Source organism: Anoplophora glabripennis, unplaced genomic scaffold (assembly GCF_000390285.2).
Source record: "Anoplophora glabripennis isolate ALB-LARVAE unplaced genomic scaffold, Agla_2.0 scaffold170, whole genome shotgun sequence".
Taxonomy (NCBI): Eukaryota; Metazoa; Arthropoda; class Insecta; order Coleoptera; family Cerambycidae; genus Anoplophora; species Anoplophora glabripennis.
In genome coordinates this window covers 184391-209992 of record NW_019416299.1, presented here as the reverse complement: position 1 = coordinate 209992, position 25602 = coordinate 184391, and the positions used below count along the sequence as shown (strand labels likewise).

At 34.6% G+C, this 25602-nt stretch overlaps 2 protein-coding genes across 2 annotated transcripts in view; one reads left to right on the top strand and one right to left on the bottom strand.

Annotated features, from left to right (window-relative positions):
- Window positions 1–89: 89 nt before the first annotated feature.
- On the bottom strand, window positions 90–8805 carry LOC108903979 (splicing factor U2AF 50 kDa subunit). Its single transcript, XM_018706342.1, has 7 exons — window positions 8634–8805; window positions 8027–8578; window positions 6934–7094; window positions 2925–3047; window positions 584–757; window positions 378–521; window positions 90–320 (listed from the first exon to the last, which is right to left on the bottom strand). Exons 1-7 carry the CDS (start codon window positions 8647–8649, stop codon window positions 189–191), a joined length of 1302 nt encoding a protein of 433 aa, XP_018561858.1. The 5' UTR covers window positions 8650–8805; the 3' UTR covers window positions 90–188.
- A 1594-nt stretch (window positions 8806–10399) lies between these two features.
- LOC108903951 (axin-1) overlaps window positions 10400–25602 on the top strand; it is an 83479-nt gene continuing 68276 nt past the window's right edge. Inside the window, exon 1 of the mRNA XM_018706303.2 lies at window positions 10400–10628. The gene's annotated coding sequence lies outside the window, so the exon portion shown is untranslated. The remainder of the gene's footprint in view (window positions 10629–25602) is intronic.

Below are 25602 nucleotides of genomic sequence, written 5' to 3'. Positions count from 1 at the left end.
TTCAGCGATTTTAAATTTATTTACTGTATAAACGCTTATTTGGTTCGTATATATTTTATTTATTGTGGAGTACATTTGAAAGGAAAAAATTGGAAAGTAGTCTTAATATATTTCAATGAAAGTTCCTCTACAAACAATTACTTAACATATAAAATATAGATAGCCTTATTATAAGCTAGCGGTACAATTTAAAATTCTCTTCTGTGGTATTTATCCGGATCAAAGTACGAAGTTACCACGACACGATTGCTGAACTTTCGACCCGTTAAAGTCTGCTGAGCCTTTTGACAGTCCAATACAGAATTGAACTCAACAAACACCTGAAAGGAGACAAATTATGAAGTGATTCGAAAAGATTGACGCGCGCTACTCTTTACCTTTCCACATCCCGGCACTTCAACACCATCTATCGGCCTAGGAATTTCTATACTCCTGACCACTCCGTATTTATTACACTCTTCCTTTATATCTTCCAGGATGTCTTCGTATTCTTCCTCGTCTTTGAGTTCGTCGGGTGTAACCTAAACAAAAAGTAAAAAATCAAGACCGAATGCAAGGCGGAACGGAAAAAACGAATCCGTACCATGTTAAGAAGACACAACACTTCGGTGGGTGGCCCGGAAGCACCCACTAGACTGAGACCTGGTACTTGGATCTGCACCGCGGGCAAGACCGTGGTGTTCTTAGCTCCAACGCTAGCTCGTTGGACTATCAGACGCTTGTCGCCAAGCTGCATTCCGTTGAGTCCCGCGATGGCCTGTCGTGTCAATAAATATGTTTATTTAAACAAATGACTGCGTTAAGCAATCGAGGGAAAATATATGGGACATTCCATGCCAAATCGACCCAACCCAAAAAAAGTTAAGAATTATTGAAAAAAATACTTTTTTTTAAATAACCATAACTTTTTCTAAAATTGAGTTATCGGGAGGTTTTTTTTTTCAAAATTTTTGTTTATAAATGTACTTTTTCAAAAAATATAGATCAAAATTATCTGGACCTATCTTCACTGTTTTTTTCGATGATTACCATGTTAAAATTTTTTTTTTTATAAAATAAATCCTCAAATTTTTGCAGTGCTTTTTTGTTAATTTTTTTTTTTTTATTGAAAAAACATTTGAAATTTCGCTTATTTCACATACCATTTTGAAAATTTTCGAAAATGTATATGGAATCCCAAAATTGAAAAAATTTATTCTATGCAGCGATTGATGACAATTTCAAAGTCAAAGTCAAAAGAGAATGGGTTCAAAATGATTTGAGTTCAAATGCGTTGCATGTCTTTTTTTTATAGCGCACTGTTTTTTTTTCATTTTCTTTGTTTTTGGATGCAGTTTTGGAAAAAAATACAAAAAATTTTTTCAAAACGATCAATTTTTTTCTTAACTTTTTCAAAAAAAATCGAATTTTTCCATGTTTACCACTCAATTATTTCTTTCAAATATTTTTTATCAATTTTGTGATTTTGTATAAATTTTCAATAATTCTCAAAATGGTGTTATGTGAAATAAGCTAAATTTGAAAAAATAAATTGTTTCAATCAGTAAAAATAAATAGAAAACGAAAAAACACCACTCTGAAAAAATTTCAGGATTTATAAAAAATGTGTTTTTTTATAAAAAAAAATTTTTTTTCAAAAATGGTAATCATCGAGAAATTTTCGTTTTTTTTTTTCGAAAATTGAAAAAAAACAGTGAAGATAGGTCCAGATAATTTTGATCTATTTTTTTTTTCAAACAGTACATTTAAAAACAAATTTTGAAAAAAAAACGTAACTCAATTTTTGAATGAATGAAGTTACGAATATTTAAAAATAAGCTATTTTTTCAAAAATTCATAACTTTTTTTGAGTTGGGTGAAAAAATTCTCAGAGAGGTTTTCAACGGGGTAGAAAACAATAAAGTTTCAGCCAATTCAAAAGGGGTCAGGGTTAAAAGTGGTCGATTTGGCGTGGAATGCCCCACAGACAACTTTGAAGTACCAGAAAAATACATGGTGATTCCTAAGTTGAGCATGTAAAACTCATAAAAATAGGCATTTTTTTTAAATTTGTCAAAAAACTACTGTATTAATAATGAAAACAAAGTTGGGCATAACATACCCAACTTAAAGGATTTACTAAGAGTAAATAAAAAAAAATTAGAAGGGTTGAGATCTGGTGACCTGGCTGGCCACACAACTGAACTTCTACAAAACTCTTGTATTTAGCTTCTAAAATGGGCTGGTGTCCCATCTCTGTAATAATTACTGTTTTCCCTGACATTCAGAATCATATTTTCTATAACAATGTCGTTCAGATATTTTTATTGATCCACAGAATTGTATTTTTTTCACACACCCCTATTTTGTAAGCCATCAAATAAAGTTTTTTTAAAGTATAACTGTCAATGAAAAAAAAATTCCAGAAATTTTTCTCTTGGCGAGTACCTACTCTCTTCTAAGAATAGGTTCGTATTAGGCAAAAAATTCAAGATGCCTTTTTTGTTGTAAAATGTTAGGTTAGTCCGAAAATGATAGAAATTTAATAAAATCCATTGGCGTGCTATATTCTATGACAAAACGTTGACTGACTCACGCCTAACTATGCCACTGGCGGCGGATAAAAATTGACTTTATATTAAAAATGCAGCTCTTTGCCAACGTACAATAACTGCCAAATTTTAAGAACCTAATATCGACTGTTCCAAATTTATGTAAAATATTAATATATATTTTTTTTAATTTTCAACACTGTGTTTCTGTTTCAACATCCTGTATAATCCCAATTTTATTTTGATATGCAGAAAAATACCTACGTCTTACGTAATAAGGATATTGTTAAAAAATATGTCTCAACTTGGTACAAAAGCATTCGATTTGTCAACTTATGAATATCATTTTAGAAATTTAAGAAATGCAAAATCCGAAGGATTTTGACTACCCACCTGATCCGTCATTGTAATATCGATGTATTCGGCAAAGGCGTAGCCCTTGCTAAGTCCGAAGGCGGTATCCTTAACGAGATTGAAGGCCCTCAGTTGTCCGAAGGACATAAGAAGCTCCTTTACCTACACACGTTTAACCACAATCAGTACGATCGCGTATTGGGAACGTGGAAGTGCACCCACACTCAAAAGGAGATACTTGAATTATTCCACGAAGCGTAAACATTGTACAAAGTGCAGAAATAAGAAATAAATGCAAAAAAATGTACAGACTTTACACGGGGTGTCAAAAAGATAGTGAACCGGACTTCGGGAGGCGGTAGTACTGATCAAAACACAAAAAGATCTTATGAAAGTACACTCAAGATATTTGTGTTTAAAATCGTAATACAGAAAATTTCCAGTAGTTTTAAGGCTTTCAATGTCCATGTCAATATTTGATAGTTTTCCGGACTGTTACGCTTGGTTGATACCAGTTATAGACTTACATAGCACTTCCGCAGACTTAGCTAGGAATCTCTGACCTGCCTTCGTTCTTGGGCTAGGCTCTGGGAAATAGACCCGCTATCAGAAGCCTTAGGCCTACCTTGATGTCCATTTTCGTTCATATTGTTATTAAAACCGTTAAGGACAGAATCGCTTATCTGAAGCTAGCGCCAAAACATTTACAAGCGTTGGTCGGCTCTTATTTTAAACATAAACATAAAACACACCACAGAAATGAGACAACCCCCAAATCCAAAAGCCAAAGGCTTGTGCGGAAGGGGGCTACACTTGAAAAAACGCGGACAAACACCCATTATCCATCGACACTGCCAGTGCCGACACCGGGGATCGAACCCGGACCAGAGTAGGAAGCCTAGCTGAGAAATGCTTGCCACCGCACTCTCGACCGACTGCGCTACTGTGGCGATAATGTGGCTGTGGCGATTTTGATCAATGCTATCGCATTCCGATGTCCAGTATGCTATTTTTTCGACACCCTACATGGTTCTTAAAACAAACCAATTCAAAGTAGCAGAACTGGTTAAAAAAAAAATCTACTTTGGCGAGGCACTCGAGAAACCCACTCTATACTTATGCTGGTGCGAATTTTGAGTTTGAGTACACTTCAGCCTAACTCAGTTATTTTTATGTATAGACTTACTTTAAAATGGCTGTGTGGCAAAACACCTATATAAAAATATCTACGATCTATGTCCCTAAGTATCTTTTATCCCTTTATTCAAAAACGAAACCACTGAATTTTGAAAATAACAAAAACGTTACCGAATTTATCTTTCTTTTCTAAACATCAGCATTATTTTTGATGGGGTCAACGAATGTTTGTCAAAATGTAATTATTATTGAAAAATATCTCCCCGAGTCAGTCAGAATTACGAAGCGTAGCGTAATAATTTTCCCTGCTACGAACAATGACTTGCCTTGTAATATCCACAGGGTGTTCAGGTTTATATGTGTAGCAGAAACGCTCATAGGGATCGAGACGTTAACCCTAGCTATAGGGCAAAAAAGCAGAACATGAGACACTTTTAACAGTCTGTGTAAAACAAAATGCTAAACGCTATTCTTAAGAACAAATGTTTGTATAAAATTTCAAAATTGTGGGTGATTTTAAGGGGAAACTACAAAATTAAAGACTTACTTCCAGCGAAATTGTTTTCTTCATTGAGATAATTTACTTGTTTTTCACGTATTTACACATCGATTTTAAGTTTGATGACATTTTGTAGTACTTTTCGGGGCAAAGCTGAAATGCTTTACTAACGTAATTTTTCTAGTTTTCTATCTTAAAACATTTTTAAAAAACAAAAATTACAATTTAAAAAAAAACATGTACTCTATATTAGCTTTCGTATTTTTTACTTCAGTTTAAAGGTATTAAAAGATTTAAAAGTTAATTTTAAAATTTTTTTTCTACAAAACTCATTCAAATGATGTTCAACAATGCCAGAAATCTAATTTGCTCTAATATGAACGATACAACAGCAAGAATACAAGATACTTCTTTGAATAGCTATTTCAGTGTATTAGGTACGACTCCACAAAAAAAAAATCAAAAAAATTACGTCTGGGGTCTGAACATGTCTACCATAAGTTTTCGGGGTAGCTCAATCCAAATCCGGGGTTCATTTAACCCCATCCCATAAAGATTTTTCAGAACCTCAAAAAATAGGCCCAAAAACCTTATAAATCCTCTATCCATTAACCACTCAATTCCTATAACCCCGTAATCTCGAAACCCCCTAACCCCGACACCCATAACCCAGTAAGACAGAGATCTATACACGTTTAAACCCTCAAACACAGTTTGTTCGAGCCATACGTGCTTCTTGAGCCTTAAACCCATATTTCCTAATAACCCCAGAACCCCATAGTCCCATAACCTCAAAACCTGATCAAGTTATGCACGAACTCTCATAAATCGAAACTTCGTACATCATTGCTATACTACTTATTCGTGCGTTTGCAATCCAGGCCACCTCTACGTGGTTGACGGTGGACAACGGAGTTATTCCGTCATCCGGCAGAGATCCTGGATAACAGCATTCATGTCGTCGTGGCAAACACACAAAAATTACGATGTAGGGGGTTGGTCCCCAGTAGCACGAAAAGGTCAAGCGAAGTTTCGATTAATGACAGTTCGTGCATAAGTCTATTCTTGACTGGGTTTTTAGGCTATGGGGTTCTGGGATTATTTGGAAATATGGGGTTTACGGCTCAAGAAGCACGTATGGCTCAAACATACTGTGTTAAACGCGCATAAGTCTCCTTCTTACCAGGTTATGGGTGTCAGAGTTTAAAGGTTACGGGGTTATAGGATTAAGGGGTTATGGGGTTATAGGAACTAAGTGGTCAATAAATAGAGGATTTATTGGGTTTTTGGGTCTATTTCTGTGGTTATGAAAAACCCTGATGTGATGGGGTTAAATGTACCCCGGATTCGGATTCAGCGACCTCGAAAACATGTGGTAGACACAGTCAGACCCCATAAGTAATGTTTTCAATTTCATGACTTCATTTGTTTTTTTAGAAAAAAATTTTTCATTTGTTTGAATTTCCTTAATATCTTTAAAATAAAGTAAGAAATTGCGATATATTTTCAGTAAGTCTTTGTAAATTAATTTGAATCCGAATTGTTCCTGAAATAAAATTTACAAATCCTGAAAATTTAAGAGAAAAACCTGAAAAATCTAGAACTGTCCCCATTTTTGAATAAAAGCATATTTGGCGAGAAATACGTCTTTACCTAAAAATAGAGCTTTTTTCTTGGTTTTGCCTGAAAGAATGAGAAATCCTGAAAGAGAAAATCTGAAAAGTTGCTGCAGAAATATATCTGTATATAAACTTGTCGATTTTTGCTGTAAAGTACCTGAAAGTGTCTTAAATACCTGAAATCTTCCTGAAACTTTCTTTATTATTGAAAAAACTAAAAAAAAACAAAATGCTTCGACTCGGGTCCACGAAAACTTTGTCGGTGAGATTTTTTTTTAAATTACCTTTTCGGTACCACCCCGACAAAGATAAAATGGACCCACGACTTAAACGCGCTACTGTCGTTTCTGAAAAAAGTAAAATTTTCGGATTCTCCACCCAATCCCATTCAAATTTTGCTTAAGCTTTGCTCAATGCAGATCCTAATTACAAAAAAAATTTAAAGGCGCACCCTGAAAAACAACTGCCGTGAACTAACCGCTATGGCTGAATAATCTGTGAATACCTGTAAAAGGCTGTAAGAAAAGACCCTGCGAGGTGTTTTATGAACTCTGACTGCTGATTGGCGCCCAAGTTTTGACGCTAAAGCTAGGGAAAATGTAGGAAAACATGCCATTCCCTCACGCACCACAACATTCGCTCACTTCAAGGTTATCTACTCGACGAATTACGTCTTTTCGTGCATAGCTTCGCTTCGAATCAAGATTATAAATATACGAAATTTTAAGAACGTTTCGACGAGTGGATAATCTTGATCTCAGACGATTGCACAGTACCGCCACAACGTACTTACCTGATCTTCGTTCAAATAATTCGGAAGGCCTCCGATAAAGATTTTGTGAGGCGAATCGGGTACGACGGTACTGATCACGCCCGCTGGGACACTGATGGCGTTCTCGGCCATACCCGGCATCGGTTGGTAATCGTGCGGCCTGCGAATCTTTAAACTTTGACCTACACATTAAAAAAAAATGCTCACTCCCTGTTTGTAAATACCTATCCGGAAACTATGAATAAAAAGAAACCAAAACAGTGATTCTAACTATAACGGTAGAAGTTCCTATAACGTTTTGGAAATGTAATGTTAACGGAATTATATAACTTCAAAATTACTAAATCATCCCACAAAAAAGCAAGGTTGGACTATAGCTCTTGGGTACCTGGCATACCTCCGTCAAAAATTAATATAAAAATCTGAAATTTTAGGGGTGTACTCTAGATGGGGAGACCTAAGAGCGCACGTAATTTCAACTCACTCCTTCCACCCTAGGGGGTGCAGAGGGGGTGAGGGGTGTTTTTTTGGACGTACCCTATTTATTTTGCGATTTTCAGATTCTACGCGTAAAACTACCCCTGGAAATGCGTTCTTGCCGAATTCGCACAAAAACCAAAATCCACCTCGTATGGACTTTGTCGTTTTTTCGATGACTATAGTTCTTGGGTACCTGGGCATATCTAAATGATTATAAAAATCTGAAATTTGAGGGGTGTATACTATAGGCGGGGAGACCTAAAAGCGAACGTAATTTCAACTCACCCCTTCCACCCTAGGAGGTGCGGAGGGGGTGAGGGGTGGTTTTTAGACGTATCCGCAAGAACGCGTTTCCGAGGGTAGTTTTACGTGTACAATCCGAAAATCGCAAAAGAATTAGGGTACGTCTAAAAAAAACACCCCTCACCCCTTCCGCACCCCCTAGGGTGGAAGGGGTGAGTTGAAATTACGTGCGCTCTTAGGTCTCCCCATCTAGAGTACACTCCTAAAATTTCAGATTTTTATATTAATTTTTGACGGAGATATGCCAGGTACCCAAGAGCTATGGTCCAACCAAAAAGCAATTTCAGACAATATAAAAGAGAATGTAAAGACACGAATTTCATTTGCCTACCTTTGAAGTTGATGCCGTCGAAGGCCATGGCCTGCGTAGTCTCATCGATCGACCTAAACTCAAGAAAAGCGAAGTTCTTGTCCAAGTTAATTTGACACGCCAGCACCGGATTGCCCGCCGCTTGGGCCAACCCACTCAAGTGCATCTGCTGGTTGAAGTACTCCATCATCTCCTCCTCCGTCACACCAAACGGAATGTTGCCCACATACAATCGTCTAGCCTGCCTTGTGATGGTAGACCCCACAACCGGTACGGCAGCTTGTGGCGTATCGGCAACTATATTAGCTGGAATTTGCCCCGCTGCCTGCATAGCTTTGTACTGCAGGGGAGTGATGTGTTCGAAACCCGGAGGGGGCACGTCCCAGTACAGAGAAGGCTTTCTCCTTCTCGAGTAGGCACTGCTCTTGTGTCTCGGAGAGCCTGATCGACTTCTCCTTCTGCGTTCCCTGCTCCTGGACTTGGAGCGACGTCTGTGTTCGCGGGACCTGGAGCGTTTCCTGCGGTCTTTGTCCCTGTCCCCCCTTTCTCTGCTTCGTTCTCTTTCTTTACCTTCTAAAAGTGATAAAAGGTTCAAAACAATCGTACAACCAAAGAAATTAATTCTTACCTTTTTCTTCTCCCATTTTCAGACCGTACCAGATAAAAAAGTCTTCTTTATTAAAGGAATAAATTAAATAATTAGTAAATTAGTGCCGTTTTATTAACAAAACTTGTCACTCCCTAGAAAAATATGGACACAAATAGTAAATAATTGATAAATATGGCGGCTTCCTCCGGCGGCGGCGTTCACAAAATTCAGTAATTTTATTTATTTAACAGTTGGCAACACAAAATATGTGATACAGTTGGTATCATAGATCTTAGAATATACAGATATAGATTTAGTGGTCTGTGGTTGGCAGTAGGCTAGTTCGGTATTAACATTTTTGTCCTTTTCTAATTACAACTGATGAAAAGAAAAAGAGGTGTATTAGAGAGAGAGAGTCATATCGAACTTGTCTGGTATTGGTACACTACTACATTGGTACATTATGGAATCTATTTTTGCATGTGCTCATGGACCACAGAACAGGGAAAAATTTACGCTTTTTTAATATTGTTGATTAATAAGTCACAATTTTTTATCCCTGTAGAACCTGTTTATACAACTGTATTGCCCTTACAGATTTGTAGGAATGATCTGCAATTTTATGTTACAATTGCTATATTTTTTTGTCTCATGAAATTTATTAAGCTCGAATTATTCAAAATTATTCCAAAAACAAAACCTACTTCTAAAAATGAATAGAAATATTCAATTTTCAATTAATTTTTTGACATAACCGATTTGATTAAATGTCATTCCAAACCATATTTGAAAGATATAAAATTTGAAATACATTCCTCTGAAATATACCCAACTACGATGACTCCTGTAGTGCCATAATTTCAATTCCCAACTTTCAAACAGGTTAATTAAGAAGATCCTTATGGTTTTGAGTACACAGTTCCAAAAAATTCATCGTTCACCTAACCCAGCTAAGAGTTTTTCTAGTTTACATGATTACAAGAAGTTACAATTTTTAAATGATAATCGCAAAGAAAAACCTTGCCTTTTCACCAAAACGGAAGGTAAACGGTCAACAAATGGAGTTCAAAGGGGAAATACAACTAAGCCAAGCACAAATTATCCCCTATGTTACTTTGAAAATCTAATCGATTTTTTTATATTCGTCAAACGGGAAGCAGACTCTCTACGTGTACAGTATGAAATAGAAAACAGTTTGATACTCAGCGAGGAAGCATTTGAAACATATGGGAGAAGGAAGGCGCAACTCTTCGAAAAATTAAATCACTGGGATGACATAAAATTTGATAGTCACAGTAGTAGTAAATGTTCATGTTTAGCCGAAAGACGCAATGAAATCTCAAAGAAAACAACAAGTGATATATCAGGAATTACTTATTATTGTGTTTTGGTTGTTTTAAATATACAATGGTTCATCTTAAAGTGTAAGCGAATTGTTAATAAATTGTGGCCAACATGATGTAAACTGCATATTTTTCTTAAAAAATGAAAATTTCTAATTATTAAACCAATACCTGAAAATAATTCAATTTGCTTCGCTAAAATTTGATAATAATAATGTTTAACAGTTAGGAGAAGTGGTGTAAATCCGCAGGAAAGGTAATGGGGTTGTTATAAAGTAAATTGGTTGGATGAAATCGAATTATTCTATGTTCAGCCCTCTACCAAAATTCGATTCGAAACCAAAGATCAAGGAGCGCTGGACTCCCCCAGGCTCGCCGCGATTGGTTGACGCCGAGTTGATTAGTTCAACAGTTGTCAGGCAGGTGGAGTACGTTCGCACGAGTGTATATTCTCATGGCGACTCTAGCGTAGAACGGAATCCGAGTGTCCGTGTTTACGGTTTCTTTATTTGTTATTAAACTAGTGTTAATTTATCGTTAAGTGTTACCCCGGACCGTTTCGGTTGTTCTCCCCCACCCCGTTCTCATCCCGCAAAATGTTTCTGTGTTAAAAATGTGTTGTGTTTATGTTTTTGGTACAAAAATAACATTTGGATTTTTAGTAGAAACGATAAATACGTTCTCTAAAAAGGTGAGTCGATCATTTGTTTTCAATCAATGTTTACTGCGGTATATGTTGCGGAATTAGAAAATGCTTCCGTGTATCTGATATCGGGAATTTTTCTGCAGTTTAATTTTGTTTGGCATGTTAGGTTATACCTGGAACACTGTGGCACCAAAAAGTTGGCTGACAGTTTCCATAAAATTACGAAAAATCGTTGTATAATGTAACTATATATGCATCGCGAGGCGACGATGTAATCGTTATGTAAAACAGTATGTAAATTTCTGCAGTCTAACACGCGAAAATGTAAATTTTATGCCCTAGTTAAATTTAATTTGTCCAGAACTAAGCGGCCAATTATTATGGTTAATCGTTCTCGGGTGCCTGCGCAAAATTAATATAGGCGATTTTTTTCAGCACAACACGCTCTATCGAACACATTTTAAAATAATTCGATATGTCTATACAGGTACTTGTGTAGATAACCACTACTTATTTTCGCTTAATGTTTCTTGATTGATGTTATCTGTTAAGTCAGCACTGATACACAAATGCCGAAATTGATATGTTTTCATTCCTGAATGTGTCTCAAGCTCATACAAACTTTCGGTTTTCAATAAATTTTATTGGATATATACATTTATACTGTCCTGGGAAATGAAAAAAAAACGTGATCGTCATCCCTCCTTTGTGGTACCTAATTTGTAAAGTAGTTAAAAAAGTGCTTTTGGAATTAAAAAAATCTTTTTTTATTAAAGTCGAAACAAATGACATTTGATTTTTGTTATTAGGTTTATTTCGTCGTGATCTAGTGTAGTACCAATACAATATTAGTCTTATATAAACCAAAAGTATTATATGAAATATCGGATTGTTAAAAATTTATTATTTTGACGTAATATTTTTCAAAAATTACAGAAATATTTTATGACATTCCTATGTACTTTCATTCGCTTAGAAATTAAATATATTCTTATCTGCAATGTTATTTTACCCACATGTTCATAAGTTTTTAACTTTTCCAAGTAACTAAATGTTGAAAATATGCCAGTGTCTTGTAGTAATACGTAGTAATTTTAAAAAGTCACAAATATATGATTAATATTGCAGTTTTACTTCGCTTATCATAATATCCTAAATAATAAAACGTGCCTAAGTACTAGGATTTTTTCCGAGTTAAAGGCACTGTAGTGTATCATTACCTACAGGGTGGTCATAAACTAAGACTTCTAATCGACATTTTAACAATTACTTTACTTCTATCGCGCGATGTGTTCTTAAAACGTTTATATTTTATTATCTAACGTTACATTCAGATTCGTTGATCTAGGTTTCTTCTGGTTTGTGGTTACGCGCTTGAAACACCTCCTTCCGTGCATAACAAACCCGAAACCCCTATAATTATAAACCCTCCGGTCCGTAACGCGATGTTTTGTGATAGTGTGAAAAGCCTCCACGATGGCGGTAGGCCGGCACCATAATTTCTTCTCTACCGATTCTGGGTACTAATAAATATGTGATAAAGCCCCTTGCGCGGGACCAAATTGGCCCTCTTACCTGGCAATTACCGCGTTCGGACAGATGGTGTTAAGATGGGCCGCGGCGCGCGTACAGGGTAGACCCGAAAATGAAGGTGGCCGGTGGAGGATGAAACGCGTTGAAAAAAAAAACGAGATTGTGCTGTTTGATAACTTTATTGTATTTGCGTACTTCGATATTTTTATTAAAAAAATAACTTAAAATGGTTAAATTCTACGGTATGCTAAGGTGGATTTCCATTTTTTAAGAAATCTCATAGAAAAGGCAAGAGAGATGTTGGCTTTCTGTATAAATTTATTGTTCTTCTGCAGTTAACTGTGTTAAGCTCAAGAAACTGTTGATAGATGGCTCTGTTCGCATAATTTAATTAGGCGGCAATTTAAAATTGGTAGCAATAATGAAAGTGTATTTTATTTACCTGAGATTTCAGTTAATTTCATTTTAATTGCACATTCAGCATTGAAAACAGTTTAAATACGGTGAAATAGAATCGAGAAAACTTGAAAAACCTGTAGTACTTAGAAAATATCATAGAAATCAGAGAAATATCAGTGTGGATTTCTTTGTTTTACTTTTTTTGAAATTCCAATAATTGTAATCAATTGTAATCGGTCTTTATTTATGAGGTGCTACTGCTGGTCGTTATGTTGTTTCATCCGGGGAAGAACTTGGTTTTCACACTTTCAAAACATCGGCAGTCTTATAAGAATAGTCAAAATGTATAGGTTTTCCATTTCCCTACTCATTGCGTCCCCTTTAATCGTGGAATGTCCGGGACAGTTCTGTTCGATGCAGAAAGGTCCAACCTACACAACGACATCAAAATCAGTCTGATCGGACCTCCCCTGCGCCCAGCGGTTGCTACTACGCATTTGTTATGCTTTGAATATACAGGGTGACACGGGCATGGCAAAAAAGGGACAAAAAATTGAATGAATTTCTTCACAAGGAGAGAAAGAAATAAAATTTTATAATACCTATTTTGTATCAGCAAATTCAACTACTTTTGCCGCTATTATTAATTAATAAAATTAATTTGTGGTTTTAATTAATAATAATTAATAAAATAATTTGACATACCTAATACAACTGTTCAAAATTTTGTTCACCGACGTGTAAACACATTTGTGTCTGTCTTACTCAGTTTCTACAAACTAACACAAATGTCTTGCTTCACTATAACACAAATGCAATTTTGCTTCACCATAACACAATTGTTGCCTTGCTTTACCATAAATTAAAACAATATCCATCGACTCCGAGTTGCAATACACGTAAGTCTTTTGGAACTTGAAAAACTAAAGTAAACACTATCAAAAAAACATTTTAATACTAATATCGCATTTCAGTATTCGGAATCGCCTAAGGCCATTTGAGCGAATGGTGCTAGAGACTACAATAGCCCATCGATGTAAGGGTTAAAAATACTACAACTTCGATAATTTTTTTCTCGGAAACTATAAGGATTTTACAACAAACATTTTTTTACGATATTCGCTCCATTTTTCATGACGTACTTATCTATTCGCAAATTCTTTTGGATAAGTTGTGAACCACCCTGTATAGGTACACTGTTAGATTTTACATATTTTAAATAAAATTATTAGTTTTTATGTACTTAAAACTGAATATATTTGTATATAACTATATTTACAAATATACATCTTTTGCTTTATAACTCAACTTCAAAAGGTTTTTTTGTCATAATTAATTACTAAAATTCAAGAAAGTTTTAAGGGAAAAATACATTCTTGTAGGAATGATGCTAAAATTCTTTGTCAATTTATTTATACAGGGTGATTCAGAACTTATCCAAAAAAAAAAAATGTGGATGTACAAGGGACTCTTACAAATACAATTTTGTAAAAAAAAAATCAAAAAAAGGCAGTTCGAAAATGATTTAAAAATACACTTCTGCACGGCACTGGAAACTGGTCCATTGTAAAACCTGACCTCGCACAATGCGACTGGCATGGGCGATGTGATAAAAATGAACAAAAAATTTAGCAAGGAAAGAAATAAATAGAATTTTATATTTTATATCAGCAAATTCAACTGCTTTTGCCGTTATTGTTATTAATTAATAAAATTAATTTGTTTTTAAATAATAAAATCATTTGACACACCCGATGTTACAACAACAATTGTTCAAAATTTTATCCACCAACGTGTAAACACATTTGGGTCAGTCTTACTAAGTTTATACGAACTAAGACAAATGTTGTCTTGCTTCACAATAAATTAAAACGATATCCATCAACTCGAATTGCTATACACGCAAACAATTTTTGACACTAACTACGAAAAATCTATTGTAAACACCACAGATAACAGGTAAACACTATCGTAACGACGACTGCAGAATGGATTTCAGTATTCGGAGTCGCTGAGGCCAATTGGCTCTCCAGGCGTATTGCGAATGACGCTAGAGACTACAGTTGTCCAGCTATGTAGTGGTTGAATGTACTATAACTTCAATCATTTTTTCCCGAAAACTATAAGGATTTTACAAAAAATTTTTCAGACGATGGTGACAGCTTATTAAGGTCAAAATTTTGCTGTCCGCCCTGTACAGGCGACGTACGTGCAACCGCGCGCGAACGAGAAAGAACCGAGGCGGCAGCGGCCCGCAAGCGAGCCCTCATCCCGGCCTGCCCAGGCTACCAAAAGGACCGATTCCGAGAAATGATGCGTTGTGCAGCGTTCTCTGCCACATACTCTCCGTGTATTATTTAGTGTCTCCCGCCCTTCGGCGGACCTTCACGCCGCAGCGATCCCAAACAAGTTTTCGACCGTCTTGTCGGACCGAGGGGGCTGTGTTTGTGACGGGCCGTTGTGCGGAGGATTGTTTGGGTTCGTTTGTTCGTTTTCTAGGGCGTCGCGATTGGGCAACTACCGGTGAAATCTTAAAATCGGTTGGTTTGTACAAAACCCACTAGGTATGAGCCTCGCGGCCGATTATAAAAAAATTACCGAACGAAAATTAATTTAAAAATTATCTGACAGTGATGGGACATTATTTAATACATCTGTCGGTCAGGATACATTATTACCTTTAATTGTTCCATCGTAGTTCATTAAAAATGTTAATTTAACTTAAATTCCCTTAAAAGAGACACACCGTCCGTGAAAATAACTAAGCGACACGTGTAAATCCGACACCACAACATTAAAACATACAATTATGCGTTACTCGATACAAAAGATTATTGTACGTACAGTATATAAAATTGAGTTGAGTTCAGTATGAAAAATTACAAAAGTAGGTAGGTACCTACCTTACTGCAATACAATTTTCATTACAGTTTGAATACTGTAGAGCAAAATTATTTGCATAATAGGTCCATCGAGAAAGTTTAAACGAAATTTTAAATCAAAACATCACTTATCAAAAAACTTTTCAAATAACGAGCGTTCAAATAAAAACGTGATCGAAGTTGGCTCTGACACATTGGACGTAGGGAGTAGCTTATAGCGACCAACTTAACCTCATTTCTCAACGAGCTGTATAGCAGCTGTCAGTTTCAATAACGTTAATGATTATATAACTTTATTTTAAAGTATAATCGTGATAACAATAACAAACAATTAAAGGAGCTGCGGAAAGTGTCCCCCTCCTTGTTATAACAATAAATTAAAGCAGCTGCTGAAAGTGTCCCCCTCCTTGTTCCAAGCACTTTTAACACCTGTTCCTCAAAGAATTAAAGACATTTTCTAAGATGCTCGGGGTATTGTTAATTTCACGAATCTTGTCTATAAGTCGAGCCTGCAGATGGTTTAAATCAGGAATAGGCAGTTCAAAGATAGTGTTTTTAAGGTAAGGCCACGAAAAGAAATCACACGGCGTAATATCGCATGACCTCGGTGGAAATTCATGTTCAGCATTGAGACTTATTAGTCGATTTTGGAAAACTTCCCTCAACATATTCATCGTCTCGCCTGCCGTATGTGCCCTTGCGCCATCTTGTTGAAAGTAAAAGTTTGTAATTTCGTTTTCTTCCAGCTGGTTAACAAAAGGAGCGATAATTTCTTCTCTATACCTTTGCGCAGTAAGAGTACCATTAAAAAAATAGGTCCATAAATCCTCCTTCGATTGAGAGCACACCAAACTCCAATTTTTTGAGCGTGTAGAGGGCCCTCTACAAAAAAGTTATCTGGTTTTTCAGAAGACCACATTCTCATATTCTGCGAGTTTACGTAACCACCTAAATGAAACCAGGCTTCATCAGAAAAAAAGGTGATATTATGAAATTCACCGTAGTTGTTTAAAACCCATTCACAAAATACAGCCCGTCGCGGAAAATCAACTTCATGAAGTTCTTGCTGACAAGTTAAACGATAAGAGAACAAACGCAAATCTTTTTTTAACACTGTGTGGCAGGTACCGACTGATACTCCCACCATTTGTGATAAAACACGTACAGAAGTTCTTGGCGCATTTTCCATTATTTGTTGGACATTTTCTTTTAATTCTTCAATCCGCTTTTTAGGTCGGCCGCTTCCTTCTTTTCTTGTTATACTGCCCGTTTCACGAAAAACATTAACACAACGCTGAACTGCACTTTGAAAAATTTTGTACTCAACAACGCCGGGAAATTGATTTTGAAATTCTATGAAACATTCCTCAATAGAATTCTTCCATATTCCATCAATCTTGCGTCCATTTCTAAAGTAGGACTCTATGATAATAGTATATTATTCAACGAGCGTATAATGATGGGTATTATTCACGAGGTGAAGTTTACGGCCACGAGCCGCAGGCGAGTGGCCTAAATCACCGAGTGAATAATACCCATTATACGGGAGTAGAATACTATACTTTATCCACGACTACTAAATATTTTTGTTGAAGTTTTTTTTGAAATGTTTCGAAAAACATGGTATGTTAAGAAACAGATATACGACTCGCACAAATGAAGTCGCTGATGGCTCAGTGTAGATGCTCTTTCCCTTCCAACCGCGGGTCCCGGGTTCGAATCCGGTCTAGGAAAATTCAGTTTTTTAATTTTTTTTTATATGTACAGCACTGAATTGAAAATATTTAGTGGTTTACACGATAAAATTTTAAAAACGGATTGTTTGTAGCAGAACAATATAATATTATAGCTAAATTAAGGAAGCATCTGACAGTAGTGATTAATGACTCATTAATCACTGCCGTGATTAATGGGTATTATTAAGGTCGAGCAAACAGACGTATAATGGGTACATTATACAATAGTCGTGGATAAACACTTTTTGTTCTTGAGAAAACACCATTTTAAACGCTTTTTAAAACGAAAATATTCAAATTGATAGCGGCGATATAGCGCTTTGACAGATGACGTTTAAGTTCATTTGCTATACGCTACGCCCTACGTCCAAATTTTCAGAACCAACTTGACCACGTTTTTATTTGAACGCTCGTTATAAATACAATTATTAAAGTATCGATAATATAGGGTGTCTCAATATTTCATGTACACTGCGCCACCACTGTATCCTGCGATCAAAATAAGCATATTTAACTGAACTTCCTTCATTTAGCCGCAAAATAAATAGTTTTTTTTTCAAATAACTTTAAAAAGTCTTGTAAAAATATGGTAACTATTTTAGGGGTTAGGTTAGGTTAGGTTGAATGATGTTGCAAAATTAGAAATTGTCGTCTGCCATCACATTCCCTTGGCGTTCCGAAATTCCGCGCCCCACGTAGGATGCCATGTCGTCTTTCACCATCATTTGTTTCCTTTAGGGAATACATCTAATTTTTACCGAGCTCCTCGTGTATTGCACTAACCGTTTTTGGTGACTGTGGTGTCTATATCACTGTATTTTAGGCTGTGCCTTGTCTAGCACTAATTTCGAGGTCTTCTATTATAGGCGAGCGGTTCACCCCTAAATAGAAGGCATCAACCGACTAAATTTTCAAAACAAAAACCTACAGCATGAAACTTCTTTTATTTTATAGTGCATTTTTCTGATAATTTACATATTTTTTAAATATTTTTCGGCGTGGACAGTCAATTGTTAAGTATAAACAAAAAAGTTGTAAAAAAAATTACTCGCCGAATGACAATTTTTACTGTAATATGGACCAAAATAAACACATTTTGTTCTTTGACAAAAATTCTAAAAATGCTTCGTTTCCAAGATATTTACAATTTAATGTGAAAAAAGTGAAGAAATTGACAAACTTTCGGAATTTTTTTCTCAAAAACTACTGAACAGATTTTAATCCTAAAAAAACATAATAATCGGCAGATTTTCTACTTTAAGATATCTATTTTTTGGTATGGATCAATCATTTTATTGAAGGTCTAAAGCGAGAAAAAAAAAGTCTTTTAAAGAAAATGATAACACTTCAAATTAAAATTTTCTTTTTACAATATCTTGGATTAGATTATATTTACAATAAACATTATTATGATTTTTTTTAATCAGTATATGTAACAGTACAAATGTTCAAAAGATCATTTTGTTTGGTTTTGTAGCCGGAGTAAGTAATTAGTAAATTTTAAGTATTCGATTTTTGGTTTTATATATTGCTATAATGGACTTGAAAGTTATACCAAAACTAAACTAAATAAGCTTTTTAAATCGTAAAATTAACCTAATAATAATGGTTGACCTAGCGGTCTCGAAAAATAAAAGAGTTATTGGATAATTTATTGTATAGGATAATTATTTTATTTTTATTTTAGAAAAATATTAAGAGCAATAAAAGTATATTAATTTCTTTTTTATTTAATTTTTAAATAATAAGTTTTTCGTTATTTTCGATAAGTTCTTTAGTTGAAATAAACTTTTCATCATCAATTTCGGATGGAACATTCTGACATTCTTCTGAGCACGCACAGACTGCACAGCATTCCAGGTTCGATAACAGTTACAATTTTCCACTACACGAACAAAAATATTTTTGAATCATATCTAGCGCAGTTTCTCCTTCGAAATAATTAAAATCCAAACAACCATTTTCCATCCATGTGTCAATGGATCCAGAGTTACAATTTCACTATTTGTAGACTGTTTTTTTCTACTCGCTTTAGACCTTCAATAAAATAATTGACCTATACCAAAAAAATATATCTTAAAGTAGACGATCTGCCGATTATTATGCTTTTTTAGAATTAAACTCTGTTCAGTAGTTTTTGAGAAAAAAATTCCGAAAGTTTGTCGATTTCGTCACTTTTTTCACATTCAATTGTAAATATCTCGGAAACGAAGCATTTTTCAAATTTTTGTCAAAGAACAATGAGTGTTTATTTTGTTCCATTTTACATTCAAAAATTGTTTTCAAAGCCATTCGGCGAGTAATTTTTTTTACAACTTTTTTGTTTATAACAATTGATTGACCACGCCGAAAAATATAAAAAAAAATATGTAAATTATCAGAAAAATACACCTCGCTCGCCTATTAGTTCTAGGGGCTTATTTGATCCCTTGGAATCTTTACCGGATGATTAGGCGTTAGAACTGAGGTCGCAAAAATTTGTGAAAATTTTTAACAATGTTTTGAATTGTAAAAATATTTAGACTTGAAAATATGTTATTTACAATAAATAAATGGTAGTCTTTATGAAAGAGACTTTATACTTTATACAATGCAAATAATTTTGTTGCGTACTTGCCGGGTATGAACTGCGAAGTACCAGGGTCGACGTTCGATCCCAGTCGTCGATCCCTTATATTTGGACAATTGGTCTCTTTGGATGTTGCCAATCTTTGGATTGTAGTCGCTTGGAATAGTTCGAATTTTACATTTTTCGTTTTTTTTTTCATTATCTTAAATCTGGCGCGAATTTTCGAAACATAATCGAAAATGTTATTTTCCACGAAACGTCTTCTACTTTGGCCGGGATTGACTTTGCCTAGAGTGATTGGAGACTGCTTCTTGGTTCCAATTGGAAGGTTCAGCGAAAATTTGAAAAGAACAAAATTAATTTCTATAAGAGAAAGGTTATGTTTGCGGTCTCATGATGGACACCTTAAGTTTTATTTTATTTTCTTAATTATTCGTGGTATAAAAATGTTAAATTGAGTTCATGCATTTTTCAATCAAAAGAAAATGTATTTTTAAGATTCCAACGCTCCAAACAGCTTTAAGACTCTCGTAGGAACTTTTTTCGGATCCCCCCGTACTTTCGAGTCGCCCGGTATCCGCCTAGAGGTGCAGCGGTGGGTAATCGAGCAGGCGGTGTCCGCGAAACGGTCGTCGTCGTCGGCGGGGCACATCAAAGCGGGCCGCCGTCAAACGTCCTCGCCTTGCGGCGTCTTTCAGGTTCCCTCTCTGTGTACTTAAAAATCACAAACTGGCTTTGATGATGAGGCTAGCGCGGGCGACATTCGCGGGGGCCCACCACCGCCCGTGGTCTTCCTTTTTCTCGCCTCGCCTCTTTTTTTTCGCTCCCGCGCCGTAAACGCCGACTTGTTTGTTTTCGAGGGGGTACCTCGAGTCTCTCGGGCCTCCTTTTCGCCTCCTTGGGAGGGTGCCGGACGGTTTTGTCTTTTTTGGTCGAAGGACCGGACGACAGCGTTCGATTTAAGTAGGTTTTTATTCGCCGTCATCTGAAAGGACAAAAAAGTCCTCGATACAAGGAATTATTGTCATGTAGCGAAGCTCAATGCTTGGATCTACTTCTTGTACGGAAAAATTCGACAGCAATTCTTCTAGTTGCCCTAAAAAAATTAGAAAGTTTTGAGACATTTAATATAAAAATATACAGGGTGTTTAATAATGATGTGCAAATATTTTATAGGAGGGAGAAAATATTCAAATCTCAAAATGGCCGAAAAAATTAACTTTTATTTTTTTTCATGAAAACGGTTAAACTTGAAAATTTGAATTTTGGTACACGTTGACCACGGTCCGTAAAGAGACGGTCGCCGCATAAGTCAATCAGCCTATAAAAAACAAATACGTCACCAAATTCCTCAGTTTATCTTCGTTCAACCGTCATCTCTTTCTGACTCATTGCTTATCCCATAAGAAAATAAGAAGATAAAGTCACTTTTCTTGTACCACGCTCCTTCTTTTAACATAAAATAATAAATTTAATCAGTTATGGTTATGGTTTTAATCAAGGTAATTTGATTCTAAAATGTTACCTTTATATACAAACTGAACCTCTACATTGGAATTTGGAAATAAAAGGATGAAATGTGAAATTGTCTTGTCTTGAATACACACCACGATCGGTCACCATTTTTGACGTTCGGTTACAAAATTAACCTAAAATTTGTGTCGATTTTATTACAGATATCTATTAATATCCATAAATTATAATAAAATGAAGAGGGGAAGTAAATAGATAAACAATTTAGACCTATCTTAATATTGTCTTGCCTCCAAAATAAAAACTGTGTACAATTTATATGATCTTATTGTATCTGCTTTTGTCTTTAGTTAAATTTCAAATAACTTACCAAAGTACTTTAAATCTTTATAATAGGCTGCAACATAATTTATTTGTACGTATCAACTACAGTTATCATATTTATCCTTTTACAGTTGATGTTTCGAATTAAAAAATGTTTAAGTTTTTACAAGTAAGCTATACAGTTTTCTTCGGTGTTCGGAGTTAAATGGAGGAATAAAAGGAAAGGAATAAGAGAAAAAGTTATTCGCACAGAACTTTTGACATAACGTTTAATTTTAAGAAAAATTGTCAAGTTTACAAAAATATTAAAATCACATTTCGATAGATACCTACTTAAAATTTCCAATCGCTTTTCTATCAATCACATCAATTTGTTATACAACAATAACAATAAATTTAGTCTTTTTGAAGTGAATACAATCAGTTAAACTAGAAATTTAACATGTAACCTGTTTTCTTTAAATCTTTTTCTTGATGGTAAACTTAATAGCTCTGCTTGAAGATCGCGTTCAAAGTTTGAGTCTTCAAAATGTGTACTACAAAATATGTCCAGTTATATGATTAAACAAATCGCGTCGTTTGTACCGTTCCACCCATATATTTCTAAGTTTTTTATCCTTAGGAAACACATTAAATAAAATTTTTAAATTGTCTCGTTTAGCACTATAAAAATTATTATTGCAAATTGCAACACTACACCTCGCTCCTGGCATTTTTATGTGGTAAATTAATAGTTTATATTAAACACTACACCATCAACTTATTAAAAACTAAGTATTATCAATAACTAACTAATTACTGCAAAATATCCAAACAACTATGAAAGATTTACTTAAATACTTGGAAAAATGCAAAATTACTAGTTAAGTCGCATGTAAACAAATATGAATCCTAAAGGTTAGAAATCTTGTGACGTAGTACGAGATAAGCCACGCCCATAATTTCTGTCTATTACTCGACCGTCTTTTTTACGGACCGTGCACGTTGACAACTAGTTGAATGGTATTTTTGGTATGTCTTTGAATGAAAGAAATTAGCACCGCTTGGTTTTATTTCTCTCACAACTTTTTTGCTACGTTAGCCAATTCCAACAAGAAAAATAGCTTCTAATACTACATTTCATTTAGAATCTTTTTTTACTCTTCCCATTTTTTCGTATAATTAATGGTTTACGAGCAAAAAAATAAATTATTTTTCCTTGCCGATTAGGTACACTGGGTACACATAATTAATATAACCGTTACCAAAAACGATCGTTATTTTTGACATGATTTTTGCAAAAATTATATTTAAGCTATGTAAATATGAACTAAAAATTTAATTTAAAAAAAAAATTAAAGCGTTTTCGGCCATTTTGAGATTTGAATATTTTCTCAGGGGGAGCTCAAATGTCTGTCTCGGAAAAGAAGCCTTCTCTCCCGGACCAATATTTATATAAACTTTTTTACCTATTTTTAACTGATCAACGTTCCCTTAAAGTATGTACACCTCAGCGCGGACATCGTGTATAAGATTGTAACATTTTTCTAATTCGTCTCTTATAATAATCGAAATAGCGATTGGGATGTGTCGATTTTCTAGGACAAACCGTTTGAAGTTTTTCAGTTTTTAAGGTATTCGTATAATGTTAATTTTTCTCAAACGACTACCGACTGTCATTTTCGTGTGTCTGGGATAGATTTCAAGAAGGTGAACAGTTATTTTAGGAGATATCGCGGATCATTAATAATTTCGTGATAGACAAGCGAGCCTTTCATCTGACGCGGACTGCATCACGAAGAAAAAAATAATCAGAAAACGTGTTGCCCGTTCATCCTAATGAAAAATCGTTTATTTGTCGGCGATCGGTGGTTCACACACGGTCGTTCTAGTGTGTGAGAAAGTACTGTATAAAGGAAGACGGTTTGCTTTATTGCGACATGGCAAAAGAGACGTTTTATTAGAATAAAGAACGGTTTTGTATATAAGACGAAGTGCAATTAAATTAGTTTACTTGTTTCTTAATCGTATATTTTGGTTTTTCCAAATGAATTTGTCACACAGTTCAATAAATCGAAATTAATAACAAAAATGTTTGTTTTACCAAAAAAAATTTACATGATTTTTTTGTAATATATGTATTTCAGAAATAAAAACAATAAAGTTTATCTTGGAAATATGCCTGCTGAAAACATGTAGCCACAATTGTACTTTCTTTAATTTAGTAAATTACACACTGAAGATAAGACGTAAAATAATTAAAATTTGTTTATTATAAATATAAAATACAGGTAAGCATTAATATCAAGAAATTTTATCTCGTTAACATTATACAATGTGTGCTTAAATGATGCAACAAAATTCATATTTTTTTCCGATTTTAAAAAATCACTGAACCAAGTCAATTAGTAAATTGAAATTGTTACTTTTCTGCAATACTTTCTACTTTTTTCAACGATGTAGGTATAACCTTATAACACTGACTTCGTCTTTAGAAGAGCTATCTATTTATCCTATAAAATATAGAGCGTCTTATTAAAAAAAAATATCGGTAATGTTATAAATCTGTCAAACATGGATCAAAAAATAGAAAATGTCGCAGAAAAGTGACGATTTCAATTTACTAATTGGCCTGTTTCAGTGATTTTTTTAAATTTGAACTGGAAAAAAATATGAATTTTGTTCAATCATTTTGAGACACACTGTATAATGTCAGTAAATGCAGTCGCATCATACAATTAAACATATTACCTTAAAGGTGTTCTGAAACTACATAATTTATAACATAACACTTTACTACCAACAGATAGCGAATAAACAATCTAAGGCAATTAGAAAAAGATCTCGAAATAGTAATAAAACTATAATCAATCCTTCAAATTAATGTTGGTATATTTAACTTACATATTTATCACGATTATTATCTATTTTAATTCGCTTTCCTGTACAAGTAATACTATCATTGTTCTTAGTGATGCAACGTAAACATTTTTTTTTTGTTTTGTACTTTTATTATTAAAATCTAGTTATAGGATAGGCCATCATTGGTTACAATTATTGTCATTATAGTTACGAAATGTCATTAATGAATTAGTTTCGTTGATTCTATCCTAAAAGTTATGAATTGCGATATAAAAAGTGCCAAAGTTCCAATAATCTGAAATATTATTTAAAATTTTAAGTGTTTACCTATCTTTCAATTTTTTAAAACAACGTGGCAACATGGGTAAAATAAAATATTTTTACCTGGGAAAGTACTCGGGTTGACGGTTATGGCAGTATTTTTTCTTGCCGCTATCAACCTAATTTGTTTAACAATTTGCCGTCAACTTTGACAGTCTGTAACTTCGTTGTTTTTCAAAGAATCTTGACGATTTTTTTTTAACTTACAGCTCTTTTCATAAACTTTCCGAATATGTAATAATATATTAACTATATCACGCTCGTGCGTCGTATATTTCATTTTGCAACTAAGGCGAAAAAAATGATAGATTTCAACGTATTATTATGAAATCTACCTTGAAAAAAATCAGTGCGATTGTGGAAGATGCTCGGGACCGTCCAGACTAATAACACAGCCACACAGAAAAAAAAAGTTGGGTATACTTTTTATGCGACATTTATTTTTCGTAGTAATTTGGCCTCCTAAACACGAATCTGCGGTCAGAATTGGCCCGTCACGTCACAATTTTTTCCTAACCTCAAAAAACTTGTGAAAAATGGTGTTAAAATTGATGAAAATTTACTGGGAAAATTTGGAAAAAAATTTATTTCCACATCAAATAGTACATTTTTATGTAAAAGACTCTGCTGAATTCAAATCCACTGTCAGAATTGAGCTAGAACGTGTGTTTTTGTTTCTAACCTCAAAAAACCGAGCAGGAATCGCTATTTTCAAATTCTGAGCGGATTTTGACCAGATTTTGTATAAAGGGGTTTTTTGGGTCGCTGATTACGAATATGAATTCACATTGTAAAAATTCAAGATGGCTGATCCAATATGGCGGGTGTACTTTTTTGAAATCCACCGATTTCAGTAAAATTTGGCATCATAAGGATTGCTGGTTGATCTCACCTTCATTAATCACACATCTGGAGCCAGATTTTCATAAATCAAGGTAAAA